We start from the raw sequence: 22,711 nt of genomic DNA on the forward strand, positions 1-22,711 counted from the left end.
TATGATACCACCGCGAGTTCTAGTTGAATTATACTAGTAGTATAGTCTATAGACAGAGTAGTCTGCATCGTTGCCTTAAGCGCGGGGCATCAAGTGGGCCGAAGCTCAGGTACCAGAACTGGCCAATAAGCCACATTGAACGGGCCCCATATTCCCAACGTCATTTTTGCAGCCGAAAGATTCATCAATTGCTAGCCCCAAATTCGTTGGTACCTATGGACAGATCAGTGACTCGTGACGACCCGGGAACAATTGAACCGACTTGAGCTTGACCTTGCATATGCACCTGACGACGCTATAGCAGAACTGATTTCCGGAGTCCCGCCATGCCGAGCCAACCGCCCCTCCCCCACCTTCTTCTGCCCTATATCACCCCTCCACCAGACTCCTCGCTCACGGTGCTATCCTCTGTGCTAGGTGCAACGGGCAATTGGCTTGTACTGCGATTTTTATGCGCTGCTTTGAGCGCATCGCTTACGCCTAACCTCGGACCTGGGCACCAAGATGGCGACGGCGGACGGAAGAAGAAGGTCGTGCTTGTGAGTTTTTTGCGGGGGTGGGAGTTCTGGAGGTCAGAAGCAAAAAGATTGGTATGAATCCCACATTGTATGGCTTACACCTTCTTGCGCTGATTAGCCTTCACAATCAGGGTCTCGACCTAGCACGTCTTGCAGAGAAGCGACAATTCGCATTCGTCGACGGGCTTTCCGAACTCTTTTCCTCTTCTACCCCTCAAACAGCACAATCGCCTGTATCATCTCAAACAAGTCCTCGAACCACCCTTCCCATCAGATCGCAACCTGGACTTCCTCCTGCTGGCGCAGCAAGTTCACGTCTACCCGCTCAGCCACCCGCCAGTGTGGACAACCCACACTCTGCTACTGTCAATCAGGAGACCAGCTCGTTAAAACGGCTACATCTGTCAGGCAACGGAGTCAGGGCGATGGACGCTCTGGAAAAAGACATCACGACCATAATAAACCAGCTGAAAGCATTGTGCTCGGGCGAAGCTGAAGAAGGATCCGATGTTCTTTTGGTTGTCGACCAACCCGACTTAGTATTGGCGGCTACGGGGCCAAGCAAGGGCATTGGAGCTACAGAAATGGGGGAGTGGCTGATGGGATTACAGCAGGCATGAACCGAGTTACCATTATCGGGCGTTGCTTGGAAACCAATTGCTGACAATAACTTGTACGAAAATCTAGGCTGCATCTTCGACGCTTGTGACGATCTCTGCCGACTCTCCATTAATTCATAATGCATCCGTCTTCGCACATCAGACCGCAACCCCCTTGGAGACAGAGCATGCCGCGTTTTCTGTTGGGCTGGCTCATCGAGCAGAAATGGTAATACAACTTCGGAACCTGGAAACAGGTGCCGCCCGGGATGTAAGTGGTGTTCTTAGGGTTAGCAAAGGAGGCGCTTGGGGACAAAGAGATAGCGCTGGCGCGGAGGAGAGTTGGGAAGAAAAGGAGGTGTTATATTTCGTCCAAAGAGACGGGGGTGTCAGTGTTTTCGGGCGCGGGGAGTAGAGTAAATCAATGCTGGGCGTTGAGGCGAATGAAAAGGGGTAGCTGAATGTTAGGTGTAAAGGATGTTTACAAGTACAGAATGATGTCGTAATCCACGTGTAGAAGGTTGGAATTGAAGACAGATCACATTGAATGGATATCTCGATATTGACCTGCCACAAGATGGGATATTCGCCAGCCATAAACAAGAAAGGAAATTCATTCATGTTTGTCCCTTTTTCTGAACTTTATCCATTCCGAAGGCCCATGAGAGTGAAAATTTTCTGTCTTCCAAATACCGTCAATTTTGTGCCCTTCTTTTCTATAGTAATAGTGCTCTGACGGCAAATGTCAAGACTTGCCCAACACCGACTCCCCAGGAAAAGCATCTTTTGCGCCCCTGCACATGAGGAACCGACTACCTCAGACGTGAGGCTCCTTTGCCATACCAGCCCTCCCCAGCCCCCGGGATCAAAAACGCGACATCGAAAACGATTTAGTGGTTCTCAGGGCCGCGGGCGCCCTTGGGAGTGCCGGTCTGGAAGCCGTTCTTGAAGCGGCGGTGGACGTCCTTCAGGTGAGCCTGGCGACCGGTACCGGTGGTCTTGCGTCGCTTGGCCTTCTCGCTCCAGTTGTCTGTTGTTCACGCATAACTGTAAGCCAGTGTTCCTCATATAATAGCAAATACCATGTCCGGCAAGACTTGCGCAGAGCGGTATGAATCAAGATGAAGAGATATTCGTACACTTGCGAGTCTTAGCAGCGGGGTAACCGCAGTTAGAGCAAGTCGACTTCTGGATGTGGTAGGAGCGGCTGCCTGAAATTGATGAAACCAGTTGTTAGCCCAGTGTGTTCTTTTTTCGACCCTTCATAGCATATCCCGGCGTTGGACGTCTTTTCTCGATAATCGTCGGGCCAAGGATTCGGAGGGCACGGTATACTGACCACAACGACGGCAGAGAGTGTGAGTCTTGTTGTGGCGCTTGCCAAAGCTGGAGGTACCCTTCGCTATAATGGTCGTTAGTCTGGAGATTTCTGTTGTTTCGAGGCATCGGAAAAATCGACGGGTTATCGACAGTGAACGTACTCATCTTGAATTAGGGAACTGGAGAAGCGAAAGATCTGTTAGTCAAAATAACAATAGAGTAATATGAAGGCTCTAACCGGCGCAACTCACCTGGCGATTCCGTTAAAGGGCTGGTTGTCGTTGTCGTCGTCGCTACTAGCGGATCGAAAGTTGCGCGCTGGCTCCGAGTGTCTTGCTAAGCGAGTGTGCTATGAGAGGGCACAAGCCCTGGCGGCCGCCCAGACCAGAGCTAGTCACATGACACAGCCTCAACTGGGCGACATCACGTGACTATCGATGTCTTTTCCGTAACTATACTTGGAGGTTTCGACAGGAGATGAAGAGCTCTATTCATATGATGTAGACTACGCTTTGAACTCCATAAAAATTGTATATGAAGGTTGGAAAAGGCTATGTATGCTCGGCCCCGTTAAGCCTAGCTATGCAGTATCGTTCTCAATGAAGGAAGCCATGGGATCATCAGCTGCGAGTCGACTGCGCTTGTACGTCTCAAACTCTTCCTCTGTAATCCCTGTTTGAACCTCCATGAGAGTACGTTTTCTCCCGGTTGTTTCTTGCTGTTGGTTACGACTCTCGGGGCTCTCAGCATCGTCAGCGTCTAGCGACCGCTTTTCAACCTCAACTTCAGTCTCAGGCAGGAGTAACATGTTGCCTGCCTCTTCAAATGCTCGTTTCCCATCTTCACCAGTACAATAACTGTTCTTGACCGTGGAAAAACAGCAAGCATATCCCCATTGAAAATTGTGCCACCAACTTCCCCATACAGATTTATGGTTGTTTGTGAAGATATCTTCAGGATACTTGGATTTCGTAGCTTTCTTGGGCGCGCCTTTGATTGCTCCTGTCTCATCGTACTCGACAAAACGTTCATTCTCAACGACCATCGTGTCGCGGAGCGGAGTCTGCTGTAAATGCTGTTCACCTCCATACTTCTCGAGTAGTGCTTTGCGCTGGGCATCACGCTTGGCCTCGATATCGGCTGCTTCCTTTTTGCGCAAGATCTCACCGGAAGTGGGGTTTGCCTGCAAATGAATCTTTTGCGTGCCACGTTCTTGTGCCTCCCAAGCATATCGCTGGGCCCTTTCAAACTCTGCCGCATCACCAGAAGCTCGAACAAAGTTCTCTTCAGCCACAAGAGCAGCCGCCTGATCCTCCTGAGCACCCATGTCTACCATGCGTCGCGTTTTTGGATCGTACTTCGCCGAGTCTAAGTCCAGGTTCAGAAGGTATTTCGCGGTATCTTCTCGGATTCGCAGATTGCGCGTTGCTGTGCTTTGCTGTCTTCCCATATCTGATTCCTCCGCATACCGCGCTTCTTGTTCAGGGGCGTCATCGTCTGGATCATCACTCGTGCCTTGCTTTTCGCCATTCATAATCTTCGCCTGTCGTTTCAGCTTTTCCACCTCCTCATACTCCTCCACCACTTGTGTATATTCGCTCGCATTATAGCCATTCCATCGGTCTCTTTTGGCGTCCCAGCCCAAATCGACGCTTTGTATGACTTCATCGGCTTGGATATCTTTCCCCGTCCACTTCGCTCCTTGCTTCCTAGGCCTACTCAGACACTCCTTGGTTTTATGGGTCATAGCGCCGCAATTCTCACAGGCGCCTTTGCGATACTTGGTGGCGGCTGGACCGGTGCGCTTTCCGCGATCGTACCATTTTTGTTGATCTGTTGCTGATTTATGTAGACGCTGATGCTCTAGGTAATCGTTTGCGGCGTCGTCATCATCGACATAGAACGGCTTCTTGGAAATGAAAGCTGGGATATACTCGTTGCGCTCTTTGTTTGCAACGTCTGCGGGTTTTCGTGACATTGTGCCGATGGGTGTGAGGTGAAGGTAAGAGCAAGGTAAGCCCGAGGATTATATTATAGAGTGAAAATCAAACACAATGCCCAGCATTATTGTTGTAAAGAGTATTGACTTGTCGCAATTCCTATGCGTAAGGCTCGGCGATCAGGAATTCCCTGTCACGTGATCAGGCGTTTCAACCGCGCCACCCGAGCGCGTCTTTCATGCATTCCACGACAAGCTGCTTCACTCCGTAATATCGCAGGTACTTGGTTGACCTGATAACTCCGTTGTGATATGAGTGTCACATATGATTGTTTCCTCGATCCGCCGACAGCTTTGGCTGTCCCAAACCCTGTATAACCCATGGAACCTTTCCAAGTGCGCCTAAACTGTGTGGATCATTATCAAGGAAACCCATCTGAATTTGATCCGCCTCTGCCTTACAGAAATGAGAACAATGAGAACGGATATAGGCCTAAAGTGCCTGTGATTAGAATCTTCGGTAATACAGAAACTGGCCAGAAAATCTGCGTCCATGTACATGGCGTCTTTCCATACCTCTATATCCAGTACGACGGAGACTTGAGCCCCGAAGCAGGTTTGTTCATACCTTCCTGGTCAGAGATGCCTTTTCTAAACCAGCATCTAGTTCGTTGTGCTGCGAGAAGTCTGCATCTATCCATAGACCATGCCTTGGCAGTGAGCTATCGGCGCAATGCCTACGACAAGAAAGCGGCTTTTGTTGCGCACATTACCTTGGTCAAGGGTGTTCCTTTCTACGGCTATCATGTGGGATATCAGTTCTTCTTCAAAATCTATCTACTAAATCCTACCTACATCACAAGGCTGGCGGATCTGTTACTTCAGGGAGCTGTATTGAAGCGACCAATTCAACCATTCGAAAGCCACATGCAATACGTTCCGCAATGGATGTGTGACTATAGTTTGTATGGTTGTTCTCTCATGAAATGCGCCAATGTCAGATTTCGCTTCCCTGTCCCGGATTATCTGGACCTCGATTTGTCCCATCGCTGGCATGATAGGTCAATACCACCTGCATGGATTTCGGACGAGGGTGTGCTGTCTAAGCAGAGCCATTGCCCTTTGGAAGCCGACATCTGCGCGCAAGACATTCTAAACAGGTCAGAAATCACCGAACGCTCTGTCCATCAGGACTTTCGCGAGTATCTAAAGCCCCTGAGCCAGAATGAAAGGCTCGTCCCAAGTATGGCGGGACTGTGGCAGGATGAAAAACGCCGGCGAAAGAAACGACTCGGACTTGATAATCCAGACAGCAGCCCTTTCAGTGACGAAGACTTGGTCTCTCTGTCAGCTGACCCGAGAAAAAGCTCGCAGGGTGATTGGGTCCATAGAGATGAGTTTGAGAAATTGGTGCATCAGATCGCCGTCGAGGAGAGGCATCGAGATGACAATCAGAGCGCTACGCTCGATGGGCTTCTGCGCGAGAACCCTCTTGAGAAGGACGTCAAAACTGCGCTAGAAAGCGTAGAAGATTTCTTTTACGGCCCGGACGGGTTTACCAATCTTCCATTGCCTTATATTGATGGCCATCAGGAGCGAGCCGAGATTCTAGTGGACGAAGATGCTGTGAGGTCCACCGAGTTGGTGACGGATCGTTACTCGTCGGACGATGATAGCATGATTGATACTTTCTCTGATTATGGCGAAGAGGAAGAGGAAGAGGAACAGGAAGAAGAGGAAGAAGGGGACGAGGAGGAGATCGAGGAGGATATGGCACAAATGGATATGTTGGATGATACACGGCACGATGGAAATTCAGTTGCTGGCTCACAAACTTGTCATTCCTCTATTGATGGCTTTCATTTGGCTGAGAACGACGATCACAATCGCAATGACCCACGGAGGGGCTCGGAAATTGAGGCATGGAATGCATCGAGACCAGAAAACCCTCGATATCCGAAAACTACCAGTGACCATGCACCCGCCGCAGGACCGGAGCTCGCTGGAACAATGGATTCTAGAGATCCGAGTCGATCTGGTATTATTCGATCTCAACGGGCAACTTTTGATACTGCCACGGATACCACGCCAGCCATTCCTGCACAGCAGACAAATTCGCAGGGGACAAAACTATCTTCTCGGTCAACAATTCGTCCTAGAGATACGGGTCAAAACAGCACATTAGATTTTCCGGTTGTCAAATATCCGAATGATCCTATGACAATCTTGCGTTTCAGCCAAGATGTATCAAGCTCAAAAGAAGTGATGGACATGACAGCGAGAGAGACCAGCAATCCGGGTAAGAGCGAGACTACATTACAGCCACCCTCTTCTATTGAGTCCGACCTTGGTAGTTCATCAGGCATTATTTCATCTGAGTTCGCGTTACTTACGTACGGTGCTTTCAATATGCGCCCCAATACTGGCCTAGGTTGTCTACGGCGACTATGTCCAAGCCCCGGAGATGTCTCTACAACGTTATGCAGCTATGGCCAGTCAAGTACTGTTTATCAAAAGGCACACTATAGCAATGATGAAGACGTACCTGATCGTCCTCGAGATTATGCTGGTAAGGAGTTCCGACTCGAAGGTACTAGTATACGCTATCTTCCAGACTTTGACCTATCGGGCCCTCCTGAGTTGCTGGATGATCAAGAACCGCCTAGATTTGACTGGGGGAAACTTGACCAATATTTGCGCTTCAATTGCACGTCGAGGTTCTGGGAGTTTGCCCCTGTGCCCCCGAGCCGCTCGGAAGTTGTCGAATGGTTCGAGGCTCAGCAACGTCAGGCATTGGCACCAGTCCCAAAATCTAAACGTAAGCGCGGGGATAAAGAATCCAAGTTAAAGATGCTTTCACAGATCGAAGGCCCAACACAAAAGAATGACCATGGCTTCAAATACTCGCAGAATGAACAATCTACTAGCGTGGAGCACCAGGCTCAGTACATGAGTACGATGAGCCTTGAAGTCCATGTCAATACGCGCGGGGTGCTATCACCAAATCCAGAGGAGGATGAGATAGCCTGTTTCTTCTGGTGTCTCAGCTTAGAAGACGATTCTCTTGGTGAAGGAGAAGGTAGGCAGGCGGGTGCCGTATTTCAAGGAGAAGGAGAGCACCCCGAGGTCAAGATTTCCAGAGCCTTGCGAATCGACCTGGAGCACGAAGCCACTGAACTCGACTTGATCAACCGCTTGGTTGATCTCGTTCGATTGCACGATCCCGACATCATCACCGGATATGAAGTGCATAATAGTTCTTGGGGGTACATCATCGAAAGAGCCAGGAAAAAGTACGACTTTGATCTCTGCGACGAACTATCCCGGGTCAAATCGCAAGCCCATGGGCGGTTTGGAAAAGAAGCTGATAAATGGGGCTTCAACCACACATCGTCGATTCGAGTTACTGGGCGCCACATGATCAATATCTGGCGGGCCATGAGGAGTGAGATGAACCTGCTACAGTACACTATGGAAAACGTGGTCTTTCACCTCCTTCATCGCCGGATCCCGCATTACTCGTTCCGTGACCTCACGGCGTGGTATCAAAGCGATCGACCGCGAGACTTTATGAAAGTCACCGAGTATTTTGCTTCGCGCGTTCAGATGAATATCGACATTCTCGATGCGAATGAGCTGATACCTAGAACGAGTGAGCAAGCTCGTCTGCTCGGTATTGATTTCTTCTCTGTGTTTTCTCGAGGATCCCAGTTCAAGGTCGAGTCTCTCATGTTTCGAATCGCCAAACCAGAAAACTTCATGCTTGTCTCACCGAGCAGAAAGCAAGTTGGGCAGCAGAATGCCCTTGAGTGCCTTCCGTTGGTGATGGAACCCCAGAGCGACTTTTACACAAGCCCCCTTCTAGTCTTGGATTTTCAGTCATTATACCCCAGCATCATGATTGCTTACAATTACTGTTACTCTACTTTTCTTGGGAGAGTCCAATCATGGAGGGGCCGAGACAAGATGGGTTTCATGGACTACCATCGGCAGCCCAGGCTTTTGGAGCTGTTCAAGGATCAGATTAACATCGCGCCAAACGGCATGATCTACGCTAAATCTAAAGTACGCAAATCTCTTCTTGCCAGGATGCTTGCGGAGATACTGGAAACACGTGTCATGGTGAAAACTGGTATGAAGATGGACAAAGACGATAAAGCACTGCAGCGCCTTCTCAACAATCGACAGCTTGCACTCAAATTGATCGCGAACGTCACGTACGGGTATACCTCGGCATCCTTCTCGGGGAGAATGCCTTGCTCTGAAATTGCAGACAGTATCGTCCAGTCAGGGCGCGAGACGCTTGAGAAGGCTATTGCTTTCATTCACTCTGTTGAGCGATGGGGCGCTGAGGTGGTTTATGGAGACACAGACAGTCTTTTTGTCTACCTGAAAGGCCGGACGCGGGATGAGGCCTTTGACATTGGCGAAGAGATTGCCCGTGCTGTTACTGATATGAACCCACATCCGATCAAACTCAAATTTGAAAAGGTGTACCACCCTTGTGTTCTTCTTGCAAAGAAACGGTATGTCGGGTTCAAGTACGAACATAGGGACCAAAAAGAGCCCGAGTTTGACGCCAAGGGTATCGAAACTGTTCGTCGCGATGGTACCCCAGCCGAGCAGAAAATCGAAGAGAAAGCCCTGAAACTACTATTCAGAACAGCGGATCTTAGCCAGGTTAAGAGTTATTTCCAGAGCCAGTGCACCAAAATCATGCAAGGACGGGTGTCGGTTCAAGATTTTTGCTTTGCGCGAGCAGTGAAGCTAGGAACATACAGCGAGAAAGGGACCCTTCCAGCAGGCGCCCTCATAAGCACGAGGAAGATGCTCGAAGATCCTCGCGCAGAGCCCCAGTACGGCGAGCGCGTGCCATACGTTGTGGTAACAGGGGCTCCAGGCTCCAGGATTATCGATCGTTGTGTCCCCCCAGAGACTCTCCTCCAAGATGCGCAGCTCGACCTCGACGCAGAATACTACATCACAAAGAACCTCATCCCTCCTCTAGAGCGCATCTTCAACCTTGTTGGGGCTAACGTTCGTCAATGGTACGACGAAATGCCCAAAGTGCATCGCATCCGCCGCGTGGAAGGAACAACCGCCATCGTGAGTGGAAGGAGCAACAACCCAAGGACTCTCGAAACATACATGAAAGCCTCAAGCTGCGTGGTTTGCAGGACCAAACTCAACGATGCCGAGATCCCTCTCTGCGCAGACTGCATAGAACAGCCTCACATCGCTTTGCTCGAGCTTGTCTCGCGCCAGCGGCAGACAGAGCAAAAAGTCGCCAATCTTGAGCGTGTCTGTCGGTCTTGCATGGATATTCCTTTTGGGGACGAGGTGAAATGCAACAGTCTGGATTGCCCTGTCTTTTATGCGAGAACGAGGAGTCTTGCGCATTGGACTCATACACAAGCTTCCCTGAGCCCTATTATTGAACTGTTGCAGGAGGACTGCGGCGATGAGCTGGAGTGGTAAGTTGCAGTATCTGGTTGTGGAGATACGAACATCAGCAGGGTTTCTTCCGTACGACAACCTGGACTCTCCCCAGTGTCCTTTTTTTGGCTTTCGTACATTTCTTGTTTACCTTTTGGTTCTTCTAAAGGCGCTTCTTGGATCACCATCGGACATTTCCAAATCACGACTAGACGAATAGACATTCGTATCTCAATTCTCATGCTAAGACGTAAGACCTAGATAGCTAGTTACTACTAGGTGTTGAATACAGGAAAGAAACGAAGCGCATAAGTGCTACTTAATGCCTGAAAAGCGACGCTGCCCTCCGTTCGGTACATTAGAGACCAGCTAGTTTGTTCAGCGCATCGATGCCGACGATGTTCTCGTCTTCATCAGATTCCTCAGTGACCTCGACAACACCGCTCTTCCAGATGTTTATTGTACCGACTGGCTGGTTTTCCTTAAGCTCTGCAGCAGTTTTGAATCTCGCCTCCCAGCCGCTTTTGACCGAGTCCAGGTCAACATCTAGCAGTGCCCCTTCTTTCACCGGGGTGGAAGAGACTACTAGAGACGAAGAGCGCGTGCTTGGGGATTTCAGGGGCCCAAAGTCGAGTAGTTTTTCCAGGGAATCTACCTCGTCGTCCTCAAGGGGCGCGTGGTTGTTCGCTAAAGGGTCGACAATAGCAATCTCGACAACTTTCTCAAAGCCGGATAGATCTTTATCTGCTTTAGAACCTGCAATACTCTGCGTCGTTCGCATATGCATCGCCTTCCCTGCCATACCCTCATTGTGAACATCAACACTTGCGGAAGGCGTGGCTAGAGTGTCCGACTGCTCATAATGACCGACCGCGATTTTGCCTAGGATACTCGAAAAGATCCAAGGAAAGCTAATCAGAGGCAGCTGCTCGATCTTTCGCGGCCCTTCGAGGGGGGTTTCTGCACGATATTTTGCTAGCGCTGCGGCCATGTCCGAGTGAGTAGTTCGATACATGGCGACAACAAGAGGAGCGAGTAATTCGAAGGTTCGACCGCCTACTAGTTCATAAGCTCGTTCTTTGAATTGCTGCTTAAGTGCGGAAGAAATCGCGCCGATTTCCTCATGGTACTTGAAGTCCTTGCTCAAATTCGAGTGGCTAAGCACAAAAGTCGACCACACCTCAAATTCTGTTTTGATCTCATGCTGTGCCATGATGCGACGAACGGCAGTATCGTATTCGTCTTTGAGCTCTCTAGCATATTTGTACAACGCCTCAGTCACGTCAATCTGACAGTCTAAGATTCGGCTGTCAAAATGCGTTTCGAGACTGGGCATGAAATCAACTCGCTCGACGGCGTCATAGAGCTGGCCGAGGATCTTTCTGGAGAAATAAGTAGCATTCGCATTCCTTCTTTCCATAAAATGGGGCCATTTACGAGGTTGTAACTTTCGTTTCAAAATAGCAGGGTTGCCTGTTTTGTTGTAGTCCACTGCATCCGAGTGAAGCTGGGCGAGCTGGACGCACGTTGTATCGTTGACGCCATTGGGTAGGAAATCAGCCCATGCAAGATGAGCGACGGCGATCAAAGGAAGGCTGTCGTTCTTCATGTAGGTCACAAAGAATGAAGTTATCTCGTCCACTGTGACATCGTGGTCGAGATCATGCGCTTTCCTACTGGTGTAATTCATGGGTTCGCAAAACCAGTCGTCAGGCAATAAATCTTGATCCCAGATCACAAGATAATCGTCTCCATCAAGATCGCCGCCCGAGCACATACTTGCGACATCGCGAATCCCCGTCTGCGGCAGAACGACCACATCCTTGAGATGCTTCAGCGCTGGGTTGTTGACTGCTCTTACCACGCGGATATCACCAGGGTGAAGAGAAGGGTTACGAGCTAGGATACACAAGCCCTCGATGATCTCGTATTTCCCACTTTCCGGACGGTGCACCTGGACGAATATCTCAGGCAATGCTGCCACTCTTTCATCAGAGGTATCACCGTGGGGTGGGCCAAAATAGCCCTTCAATGTCGAGGTCTCATCCATGCAGCCTAATAGACATGCCCCCTTGTCAAGGACTATCCTTGCCTTCTCCTTCAGGGACTTTAAGTGCCACGCCCGCCATAGTGTCAAAAGAGATGTCACAAAGGGCTCGTTTGACCTCCTGAACCCATCAAGCACCATTTGACTAAGAGTAAGCGTGGCTTGATTAGGGTCCACGTATTTCCTCAGGAAATAGACCGCTTTCGGGTCGCTTTGCATCGCCTCATCCAGGTTCTGTTGCATAGTTTTGAGTTTTAAATGGAACGTGCTGTCAGGTATTCCACGCGTGGATAGAATAATGATTAACTGTCTATTCAGTGTTGCGAGAGAGAACTGAGACCAGCGGATGATCTCTAGTCCCCGATGACCCGCTTCAAATTTGAACTGACTCTCTCGAATATGGATCTCTCTGAGGCAAGCGTCTGGCGACACAATGAGCATGCCTTTGGAACCCCCCTGGCGGAACTGATATGCAGAAGGAGGCTCTCCCGTCGGTGTCTTTATGTTGAGATCCGACGTTGCAATCTGGGCAACAAATGGGGAGATCTTACCAACCCCATCTGAGAAAGTGTATCCGTTCCTTGTAATATCATCTATCCTCTTGGTATCCACGGTGCAATTAACGATGGGTCGGGTCGTTGAGAAGCACTGACCCAACCTTGCAGCGTGTTTGGCAACGTTTCTGATGTGACTGAATTGTCCCATCCAAGCCCGGATGCTGGCAGCAGTCACACCATCTTTTGGAGCAAAAAAATATGCGCCATGCTCTCGAAATTGAGAATTTCCGAATGCAAGGAAGTCATAGCATGTGCTTCCAATCGTTATGCCATTGGCCAACGCTCTTTTGATGCGGGTAAATACCTCATCCATGGTGTTATTGGCTGTACCATGGATCCGGCCGAGATGCTTTTCGTCTGTAAACCTAACTCTGAGGAAGTTATCCGCAAGGTCAATGTAACGTCGAATGACACGATTTGAAACGTCAACTGAAGGTACATTGTAGTAAACCGTGCTCGGGGTGACTCTTGCAGAACGCATCTGGCAACAGTGGGACGGAATCCTTCCTCGCCTCGCTCCCTTGACGAACTTTATATCAAATATCTCCATGGGACTGAAGTAAACTCTTTTCTCAAGAGCAACATGTTCGAGAAGTTTTGTTGCCGCCGCTTCATCGAGTCCAGCAAGTCGCAAGGCGAACTCTTCAGTCATGTTGAACTCTGAAAGATAAGCATGTGAGATGCATACCTCCAACTGGTAGCGTACAGAGAACGGCAAATGGACGTGGTTTGAATTGATTAGATCCTGTAAGCTAGAGCTCCTGGGGTCAATATCTATCCATGTCCAGATAGGGCTCCTCTTGTCATCATCAACTGTAAAGCGATCAGTTATCTCGACAGCGAGGTTGTGGTCACGCAGGATGTCGCACAACTCAGAGAGTTTGCCGCCTTCTTCGTTAACATAGTTGATACGGAGGGCAGTCCAACGGCCTGGGTGGATCAGTCAAGAGGTGAAACATGGCGTGCCAATACTCACCGATATCAATTATATGATTCTGTCTTCGAAGACTGACAGGTAGAGTAGCGAGCTCCCGAGCATTGTGAACTACCTGGGCTTGTCTGAACCAGGTGTCAGACTCGCGCCACAATGTCTCCTCTACGAACGTATCCTCAATATTCCTAATTCGACGGTCATATACAGGCGGAGAGCCGAGGAAAGTAAGGTGGGAGGGGCCTCTAGTTGAGGCATTCCGAGCCTGGAAGAATTTGTCAAGTTGCGAGAATCGGACTTTGAGACGATATTCCTGATTTGTTCCTGCGATGGAAAGCTGGAAATAGATAAGCATATTCTTGTGTTTCGAGTCCAGAACGAGAGAGGCGGGCGAGGATTGTACGGTCCGCATCGACATCATCGTAGTTTCCCCCACGAGTACTCCAATATCAAGGGAAAATAACGGCACTTCCTAGATATGAATGAGCAGATTACGAGGATTGTGACCGAGAATACTCACGAATTTTTCCGGATACTTGACTCCTGGTCGTACCGGGCTTTCCATCACCGGCTCATTAGGTTTGCGGTCGAGTCTGAGGGGTAGTTCGACCAATGTTCCATCATAGCGAGTAATATGCCTGGTGCCGCTGGTCCAGAAGTCATTCTGTGGGGGTGGCCTGCTTGAGGTTAGATGTCGAATGGCACAGCATTGATGAATGACCTGCCTGAAGCGTATTTTTGCTTCCCTTCTTCCTGGATTGTCCTCGAATATATCGATCGAATCAATATTTCCTTCGTTCTTCAACGACTTCCAGAGGTCCAATGCGATTATTTCCCTTGGTACGTGTGGGAATATAACGAGAAGCGAGCTCCAATACTCCCATGGAGCTCGAAGCTGCCTTGGGAGTCTTGGGGGCATGGGGCCCCGAGGAATCCTTGGAGGACGTGACATTGGGGAGAGTGGTCGAGGTGACAAGAGGAGGACTAAGAGAGTTGAAGGTGTTGTGTAGTAGGGAACAGAATAGATGAATAGTCAAAGGAAATCGAGGCAGCTGCGACGAGAATGGGGGAACAAACACGCGGGAGTATTGACCCTCCGAGGGTGTTTGGTTGTTTTTTTTTTTGGTTGTTTGGTTAAGTGAAAGCAGAATAGACAAATGAAGAAGCCTGTCAAGGATCTAAGTCAAAGTCCGAAAAGTGAAATATCCCTCTCTCTCTCTTTTTGACTTCTAACACTTCACTTGCTGCTCACTTGTTACTGTGTTGACACCCAGAGCTCTGCAGACACTCACTGAACAAAGCAATCTAATCCACTGTCACATACACATTGTCCAATAGACACTTCAGCTCGCAAGGGTATAATTTATAACGACTATATAAAAGACCTCACAACGGGAAAAGGTGGCTCCACACTCCCACCATTTATGTCCGCACATGGCCATTCATCTCCGATAAAGAGGTGCTGGTAAACACGAAGTCTTTGGAAAACTCCAGGTCCAAATCTAGGTCAATATCGTCGAGTTGATGCTGTTCTACCTGGTGGAACTGGCTGTCCTGGAACTCCTCACGGCGACTTTGTGAGAGTTTCTCGGTGCTTTGAGAGTTGATCTGATTGTTGTTATTAGTTTCTCCGAGCGGCTTACGTTCCTTGCGTGCTCTGATGCTTTCCTGGGATGCTGCCTCTCTCATACTTCTGGAAGATCTAGGAGATGAAGGCTGCGCTGAACGAAATGCACTGTTCCGGGATCGCTTGGGACTGCGGCCGTTGGGGCGAGGCGTGGTAAGCTCTGCGGAAGTAGTGAGAATATCTTCCTCCCGACTTGGTACAGCAGACTCCGTTTGCGTTTGCATCCGGAGAGTCTGCGATTGCTCGAACGAACGCCGGGAGTGGGGCTTTTCCAATCCTCGATCCTCGGGTGAAGCAGTCTTGAAACCCATAACGCCCATAAGTCGACTGATGTGCTGCTGCGCTTCCGAGAATTCGCGTGCTTTGGCTGCTCGCTCTTCGCGGAGATTTTGTACCTGTGCAGTTGCAGTGTTAGAATAATCTAGGCCAGAAGGCTTCGTGCTTACCTTTCTCTCCAAATGTTGGATTCGTTTTTCTTTCAATTGTGTTTCTCGTGCGGCGTTTGACGCCGCTTCGTGCATCGCACGTTGCAGAACCATAATCTCTGCCGTTCGCTCCGAGGCCTAGAAATTGTCAGTAATGAGGTGTCATAAAAGCGCTTATTCAAATACCTCCTGTGTTAGCCTAGAGCATTGTAGCTCATATTGCTTCTGCTGCTCTTCCAGGCAATCCTTGGATTTTTGGATTGCATCGAGATCAGTCCTAAGTCTTTCGGTCCCTGAAATTTCCTCGTTCAACTGTAGATACTTAGTAGGCGAGTCAAGTAAAGTTTCGACAAGCACTGACCTTGTTTTGCAACTCTGTTATTGACTTTTCGGCGATTTTCTGCTCATTTGTGAGCTGCTGCTCCTTTTGCTCAAGATTCGCCTCAAATTCTGTTTTGAGAGCTAATATCTCGCCCTTCAGCTCTGAAACATTCTCAAGAGCCGATTCTTTGTCTTTAGACATGAAAGCTAAATTTTCCTTTAGGCACTCATTCTCTTTTAATTGACCCCTAACGTCTTCTTGAAGCTCATCCAGGCGCTCGTCTCTTTCGGTCAAGGAGGCCATCATATCAAGCTCTCTCGTCCTGAAAGATTCTCTTTCACCAGCAAGAATGTCCTCCGAGGAGCATCGTAAGTCTTCGAGCTCACGGATGGTTTCAGATAGGCTTGCAGACAGCCTTTCGGCGCGGTCGTTGGCGGACGCAGTGCGACTTTCTAAGCGGGAAATCTCCTCCCGAAGCTCCAAGATGGTGCTTGACGCCTGCTGAAGCTGACCTTCTATGTCGCATTTCTGTTTTCTCAATTGCTCTGCTTCAAGATATTGCCTGGCGCGCTCTTCCTCGGCAACTTTGAGAGGAGCTTCAATGCTACCACAGCGCTGCTCAAGATCGAAGCATATTTGCTCAACCTTTTGCATAATATCCTCACTCAGGGACCGGGAATTCCCCAGCATGGCTTCCCTTAAGCCTGCTCTCCAATCGGCTCTTGTGACATGTGCGATCTCGCGCGGTTTGGAGGTTGGAAACAATCGCAATTCTAGGGGCTTGGACTGATTTATCAGACACTGGTATTGAGGCAGCAGCAACTTGCTTCTAGCCACAATATTGCCAATGGATTTGATGGGCAGCTCTTCTGTTCTCAATGTTTCAAGCCAAAAGGTGACCAAGTCCGAAAGCAGATCGTTCTGTAGTCTTGAGGTTGAGGCGTGGCAAACGATAGCACCTGTACAATCTTGCTGAGAAAGCCGTTTGGGAAAGTTTTCCGTCAGATTGTGAATGACGTCTCCATACTGCCGAGGCATTGTAGCAGAAGGTCGAAGTCCCGTTAGTATAAGTTGAGACAGCCGTAACTTAGTGAAGTCGGCGATAGTAGTTGTAGATAGAGTGGAAAAGACGTTATCTAGCAGACTTTCTATCGCATGTAGCTCTGGAAAAGCCTAAAGGCGCTAAGTAACAAGGCTCATTGATGAGATGATGGGTACTCACGGCGGAAGCCTCGACCAAACGTGGGATAACATGTTCCGGGAGAACGTCCAAGACAACTGACGCATTCCCAGATATCAAAAATTCCAGAGATTTTATTATTAAATTTGGCGGCAATGTTGCAACAGGGATAAGAGAGACGAGGAACGAGATTCCCTATTGAAGTCAGATGGTTTCTGAGAATGATGAAAGTAGGGCAGTACCAGCATTTGCACGCTACTGTCAATGCCATCACGCGTAACCTTCTCAAGTAGTTTCGCGATTTTGACAGAGTTGCCTTCGATCCAGCGCTCTCGTTGCGTATTGTCAACACCGCCACATATATCGATCCCAAGACGAATGCTTTCCGCGGACTGTTCAGCGGAGAGGTTTCCATAATTGGATGAGCAAGCAAGAATGACTCGCAGGACAACGAGGTCTAATGTTTTCAGGCCTCGTTTTGGGCCAAAGAAATGCCTTATATTTTGCAACGGCATAGGCTCTTCCTCAGTAGTCCGAGCAGCCGCAAGCCTTGCAAAAGTAGCTAGACACAAAAGATTCCCCATGTGGTCATCAAGATTACGCAGCGTCTTTGTAAGCTCGGTCTGGAAACATGACATCACTTGCAAGGGCATTTCATATAACACACCCGAGGACTGAAAACAGTTGGATATAAGATATAGTGGACGAACGGTATCTGCGCACGGATTTGCTTTCAGTCTCTCGATCATCTGCATGACGAAGACTAGAAGACTTGCTGGCGGTGTGAAGCCGTCAGGTAGCGGGAAAGAGAGGAGTGATATGCATAACGGGAGACACTTGTGTGTATTAGTTATGTTCGCATGTAGACTTTTTGTGCTCACATCTTCGACTTCTTGTGTTGATTGCTGGAGAAATTGGTCAAGTAGTTGCGGATATCTCTGAAGCACATCGTCCCGGAAATTTTGTATCTTTGCTGGTTTACTTGGTCAACACAGTTATCTTAGGGCTTTGCTGGACTTACCAAAGCTGGCGAGCAAAGTCAAAGCATAGCGTGACCGCGAAAGGCCGTCAACAAGGACATCGACAAGAGGTCCAATATGACAAGCCTTCTGAGCGCCCCAGGCTAAGACCACGCTTGATGGAGACTGTTGGGTTAAGCTGTGGAGATCCTAGATGTCCGAGTTAACAATATATAAAAATATCGCTTGCCAGTGGGGTTTACCTGGAGTGAAGGCGCATAAGGTGCAGTCACCAGGCGCTCCACTTCTCGACAAAGAAGGGATGTGTCGTGTACAGACGCCATCTCAGCCTATTTTTTGAGATCAAGTATAGCTCTATTTGATTGACTGCCCGTCTGCCTCTGGTTGTCGTTAAAGCTTTGTCTGAAGCAAGAGTGGCGGGTTGTTGATACGGGCGAAGTCTGCTGCCGGTTGCCCCCTCAACGGAACGGCGAATCATTGGCCGCCTCAACTAAGTTATCGTACTGTAAAGTATAGGGAGGTAATAAGTAGGTAGTATTTATTCTATGGTTGAAGATTGGGAATATTCTCTCTGATTTGGAATATTTTCTCCAGCAATGAGCCTCTATTCTGACGTGACCGGTACTTTCTTGAGTGCTCGAAGATGTTGTCCTTTGCGAAATATATGGCTGACTACCTAGGTAACTATCGTGGTTGAAATGCCGGTCGGAGTTAAGTCCGAACATCTCCATACTCATACCTACCTTTACACTCACCATTACTCTTGAGTCTTGCATCACTTGGGGGTTGGCCTTCTTAGCGTGGGGGGGAGATCACAATTCAAGGCTCTTATTTGCCTTTTCAGACAATCCCCCACTCGGCCGAATTCCGCGATTCCTTCACTTTGCCGATGGCGCGTCTGCTAGAGTAGCTGCTGATTATATCGTGATGTCCCAGCAGGTAGTCTAGCTGAGGAAAATATTGATTCATAAATCTCAGGCATTGATTACCGATAGGTTTCGTGACATTTTCTATCGGTCATCGTGTTCCGTTGTTCATTGGAGACCATGCGAACTACCGCGCTCCTTACTAGGGGTTTCCCCGCAAATCCCCGCATCCTCCGTCACCGGCCTTCTTTTGTCTCCGCCAGGGCCCTTCGCTTGAACAGCTCTAACTCAGCGCGCAGTGGGAGGGCAAACACTGATGGTGCTTCCGGATCTAAGTCGTCTGGTGGAGGCTCGCCTTATACCGGAATTTCGAGCCAGACACTACTCATCTCTGTCCTTGCAGCTGGGATCGGTTATGGCTTTGCTAAATCAACGCAGTCCTCATGGACAAAGGAAACCGGCACCCCGCAATATGGATCTGCGAAAGACTTTGACAAGGTGGGAAGCTTGAGGCGTTTGAGTGGTAGATGCTGACCGTCGCACCCGAATAGGCCATTGCCGAGCTCCGTGCCAAACTAGGCGACGACACGATTAGCACAGATGAGGATGACCTACAACGACATGGTTTCTCGGAGTGGTCGAGCGTCAATGCCGATCGCCTTCCTGTTGCCATTGCATACCCATCAAGTACAGAAGATGTGTCGGAGATTGCAAAGGTTTGCAGCAAATACAAAATGCCAATGGTTCCGTATTCGGGTGGTTCCAGCCTAGAAGCCAACTTCTCTGCCCCCTACGGTGGCTTGACGATTGATTTTGCATATATGAACAAGATTATTGACTTACACGAAGCGGACATGGATGTTGTGGTTCAGCCATCTATTCAATGGATGGACCTCAATGAGCGGATCCAGAAAACAGGCCTGTTTTTCCCCGTTGACCCCGGCCCATCCGCCATGATCGGTGGCATGATTGGGACAAACTGCAGTGGCACGAATGCTGTGAGATATGGAACGATGAAGGACTGGGTGATCAACCTGACGGTCGTTCTGGCAGACGGAAGTGTCATGAAGACGCGCAGACGTCCAAGGAAGACTTCAGCGGGATATAACTTGACTGGACTGTTTGTGGGCTCAGAAGGAACACTTGGCATCGTCACAGAAGCCACCCTCAAGCTGGCTCCAATTCCAGAGGAGACCCGGGTCGGCGTTGTGTCGTTTCCCACAATTCGTGATGCTGCATCAACTGCCATGCAGCTTATAAGGAAAGGCATTCCAGTCCAGTGTATGGAGATACTCGATGATGTTCAGATGGACGTGATAAACAAAGCTGGTGGAACAGGAAGGTCATGGAAAACCTTGCCAACGCTCTTCTTCAAGTTCTCTGGCACCAAGGCGGGTGTTGCCGATAGCATCAGTCTGACGAGAAACCTAGCCAGGAATAATAATGCCGAGGGCTTCGAATTTGCAAAGAACGACAGGGAAGCACACGATTTGTGGTCGGCGAGAAAGCAGTCGCTTTGGAGTATGATGGCACTGAGGAAGGAAGGTTCTGAAGTGTGGTCCACTGATGTTGCTGTCCCAATCTCAAGGCTACCTGATATTATCGGTATGTTGTAGGCACATACTGTGTGTTCCCGCTAACAGCCGCTAGAAATTTCGAAGAAGGAGCTCGATGACCTTGGGATCTTCGCTAGTATCCTTGGACACATTGGTGATGGGAACTTCCATGCTAGCATCATGTACGATCCTAAGAATCCGAATGAGAAGGAACGCGTTGAGAAGGTGGTGTATGATATGGTGGACCGCGCACTCGACATGGAGGGCTCTTGCACGGTATGACCGCAAATTTCCGAGGATGAACTTTGAGAGAAGCTAACACGGTTCCCGTCATAGGGTGAGCATGGAGTGGGCTTGGGCAAAAAGTCCTCCCTCAAGAAGGAGCTTGGCCCTAACACCATCGGCGTTATGCGTAACGTTAAGGGGGCATTTGATCCTCACTGGCTCTTGAATCCAGGAAAGATCTTTGATGCCCATGATAAATAAACTGGAAGTATCTAATGATAAGGAGAGCGTATTCTATGATCTGTGTGAGCCCGTTCCGGTGGCAGTGTACTCCGCACTCTGAATGTACAAGCAAAGTCCCACCTGCGCTCTCGAGCCCTGGAGGTCTTCGGCGATATGAAAACTCCGAGCAGAACCAATGCATCATTGTGGAGCATTGGTCCAATTAAAGTATTGACGGCCCTGAGAAAGCTGACTCATCGCGGGGCGAATGACTCCCCCTCCAGCGATATCGCTCTACGCTCTGAATTGCCACGAAGTGTTTCTTTTTCCAAGCTTCAAGACCTCAATTCGCTTGTAAGTACTGCTGTCTCTTTGATGAGGGGATCAAATACCGTATCCGGGTCAGTACGTGGATATTTGGGCATATCCGACTGTCTGTTAGCTGTCAAAAAGTTCACCTTTGGGATCTCCTGCGGGGTCCAGAGCACTTTTGATCCTGATTCACCTGAGGATTTTCTCAAGGTCGCTACTCATCACAGTACCTTCTACTAACTTTCCGTGATAGTGTGCTTCAAATCTTCGATACTTCAAATCCAGAATGGCATCGTTTCCCAAGAAGAAGTGCGGTACGGAGTCCATTCCGCAGATGATCCTTCTAATTGCTCACGATAACTAGGTGTTCTCGGCGCCACAGGCTCGGTTGGCCAGAGGTTTATCCTGTTGCTTGCAGACCATCCTTTTTTGGAGCTACAAGCCATCGGTGCCTCAGAGCGCTCTGCGGGCAAGAAATACAAGGACGCAGTGAGATGGAAGCAGAGTACGGCCATGTCTGAGAAGCTCAGCAATCTAGTCCTCCGGGATTGCAAGGCCGATCAATTCAGCGACTGCGACCTTGTGTTTTCTGGTCTCAACAGCGATGTTGCTGGTGATCTGGGTAAGCTGGATCAAAAATAGAAGTCCCTGGTGGTCGGAGAGTATGCTAACGACGGCATTTGGCATGTATAGAGATGGAGTTCATCAAAGCCGATATTCCAGTCTTCTCGAATGCAAAGAACTACCGCAAACATCCCGTTGTTCCTCTCGTGGTGCCTACAGTTAACCCTCATCATCTCGACCTTATTCCTCACCAGCGGAAACATTTCGGGCTTAACAAGGGATTCTTGGTCTGCAACTCCAACTGTGCGGTCATCGGCATTGTTATCCCGTTCGCAGCCCTTCAGGCCAAGTTTGGACCTGTCGAGGAGGTAGAAGTGTTCACCGAACAAGCTGTGTCTGGAGCTGGTTATCCAGGCGTTCCTAGTATGGACATTATGGACAACGTTATTCCCTTCATCAGTGGCGAGGAAGATAAGCTTGAGAATGAGGCACAGAAAATCCTGGGTTCTCTGAACTCCGAGGCCACCGCGTTCGCCGAACAAGAAGGACTTCGGGTCGGGGCTACCTGTACTAGAGTAGGCGTCACAGATGGCCACATGGCGTTTGTTTCTCTGCGATTCAAGAATCGTCCAGCGCCGAGCGCCGAAGGAGTGGCGCAAGCCATGAGGGAATATCAGTCCGAAGCTCAAAAGTTAGGGTGTCCCTCCGCTCCGGCTGTGGCTATCAAAGTCTTCGATGAGCCCGACAGGCCCCAACCAAGGCTAGACCGGGATATCAACAAAGGGTACACTGTAAGCGTGGGGCGAGTGCGCGAGGGTAACCCAGGCGGTTACTTCGACATCAGATTTGCGGCTCTTTCACACAACACTGTCATCGGCGCTGCTGGCTCTTCTATCCTCAACGCTGAGGTTGCCATCATCAAAGGATATATTTAGAGAGGATAAAAGTTGCATATATAAAGTAATCAACTAGAAACACGACCATCTTTCCCAATCGCATCCGAGAATCATACTCTGTAGGCGTGAACCAGCCGCGATCACATGATACTGCACTAAAGCCTGATTAGGAGTAGCGTTGGTGGGGCT

At 49.3% G+C, this 22,711-nt stretch overlaps 8 protein-coding genes across 8 annotated transcripts; 4 read left to right on the plus strand and 4 right to left on the minus strand.

The window, feature by feature from the left end:
• Positions 1-223: 223 nt before the first annotated feature.
• On the plus strand, positions 224-1,615 carry BJY04DRAFT_181862 (uncharacterized protein). The gene is made up of 3 exons (XM_073710250.1): positions 224-590; positions 650-1,132; positions 1,206-1,615. The coding sequence occupies exons 1-3, from the start codon at positions 327-329 to the stop codon at positions 1,530-1,532; spliced, it is 1,074 nt and encodes a 357-aa protein (XP_073574532.1). The 5' UTR covers positions 224-326; the 3' UTR covers positions 1,533-1,615.
• On the minus strand, positions 1,616-2,792 carry BJY04DRAFT_181868 (60S ribosomal eL37 domain-containing protein). Its single transcript, XM_073710251.1, has 5 exons — positions 2,689-2,792; positions 2,599-2,616; positions 2,457-2,519; positions 2,257-2,328; positions 1,616-2,147 (listed from the first exon to the last, which is right to left on the minus strand). Exons 2-5 carry the CDS (start codon positions 2,600-2,602, stop codon positions 2,008-2,010), a joined length of 279 nt encoding a protein of 92 aa, XP_073574533.1. The 5' UTR covers positions 2,603-2,616; positions 2,689-2,792; the 3' UTR covers positions 1,616-2,007.
• A 174-nt stretch (positions 2,793-2,966) lies between these two features.
• Positions 2,967-4,513, minus strand: slu7 (mRNA splicing protein SLU7). The gene has a single exon (XM_073710252.1). It carries the CDS (start codon positions 4,413-4,415, stop codon positions 3,018-3,020), a length of 1,398 nt encoding a protein of 465 aa, XP_073574534.1. The 5' UTR covers positions 4,416-4,513; the 3' UTR covers positions 2,967-3,017.
• Positions 4,514-4,642: 129 nt separating this feature from the next.
• Positions 4,643-10,012, plus strand: BJY04DRAFT_233026 (DNA-directed DNA polymerase zeta catalytic subunit REV3). The gene is made up of 2 exons (XM_073719863.1): positions 4,643-4,992; positions 5,044-10,012. The coding sequence occupies exons 1-2, from the start codon at positions 4,758-4,760 to the stop codon at positions 9,852-9,854; spliced, it is 5,046 nt and encodes a 1,681-aa protein (XP_073574535.1). The 5' UTR covers positions 4,643-4,757; the 3' UTR covers positions 9,855-10,012.
• On the minus strand, positions 10,013-14,299 carry BJY04DRAFT_233028 (RNA dependent RNA polymerase; the record flags this gene model as incomplete). The annotated part of the gene is made up of 3 exons (XM_073719864.1): positions 10,013-13,346; positions 13,393-13,819; positions 13,868-14,299. The coding sequence occupies 3 exons, from the start codon at positions 14,297-14,299 to the stop codon at positions 10,171-10,173; spliced, it is 4,035 nt and encodes a 1,344-aa protein (XP_073574536.1). The 3' UTR covers positions 10,013-10,170.
• A 238-nt stretch (positions 14,300-14,537) lies between these two features.
• BJY04DRAFT_169746 (uncharacterized protein) lies at positions 14,538-18,392 on the minus strand. Its single transcript, XM_073709200.1, has 9 exons — positions 18,124-18,392; positions 17,923-18,070; positions 17,783-17,874; positions 17,144-17,737; positions 16,944-17,096; positions 15,761-16,894; positions 15,586-15,711; positions 15,421-15,537; positions 14,538-15,369 (listed from the first exon to the last, which is right to left on the minus strand). Exons 1-9 carry the CDS (start codon positions 18,202-18,204, stop codon positions 14,770-14,772), a joined length of 3,045 nt encoding a protein of 1,014 aa, XP_073574537.1. The 5' UTR covers positions 18,205-18,392; the 3' UTR covers positions 14,538-14,769.
• Positions 18,393-18,833: 441 nt separating this feature from the next.
• BJY04DRAFT_181880 (uncharacterized protein) lies at positions 18,834-20,863 on the plus strand. Its single transcript, XM_073710253.1, has 4 exons — positions 18,834-19,245; positions 19,299-20,352; positions 20,398-20,579; positions 20,640-20,863. Exons 1-4 carry the CDS (start codon positions 18,928-18,930, stop codon positions 20,787-20,789), a joined length of 1,704 nt encoding a protein of 567 aa, XP_073574538.1. The 5' UTR covers positions 18,834-18,927; the 3' UTR covers positions 20,790-20,863.
• A 224-nt stretch (positions 20,864-21,087) lies between these two features.
• On the plus strand, positions 21,088-22,619 carry BJY04DRAFT_181883 (aspartate-semialdehyde dehydrogenase family protein). The gene is made up of 3 exons (XM_073710254.1): positions 21,088-21,376; positions 21,427-21,684; positions 21,756-22,619. The coding sequence occupies exons 1-3, from the start codon at positions 21,349-21,351 to the stop codon at positions 22,559-22,561; spliced, it is 1,092 nt and encodes a 363-aa protein (XP_073574539.1). The 5' UTR covers positions 21,088-21,348; the 3' UTR covers positions 22,562-22,619.
• The last annotated feature ends 92 nt before the right edge of the window (positions 22,620-22,711 follow it).

Source organism: Aspergillus karnatakaensis (assembly GCF_047715665.1).
Source record: "Aspergillus karnatakaensis strain CBS 102800 unplaced genomic scaffold BJY04scaffold_9, whole genome shotgun sequence".
NCBI lineage: Eukaryota > Fungi > Ascomycota > Eurotiomycetes > Eurotiales > Aspergillaceae > Aspergillus > Aspergillus karnatakaensis.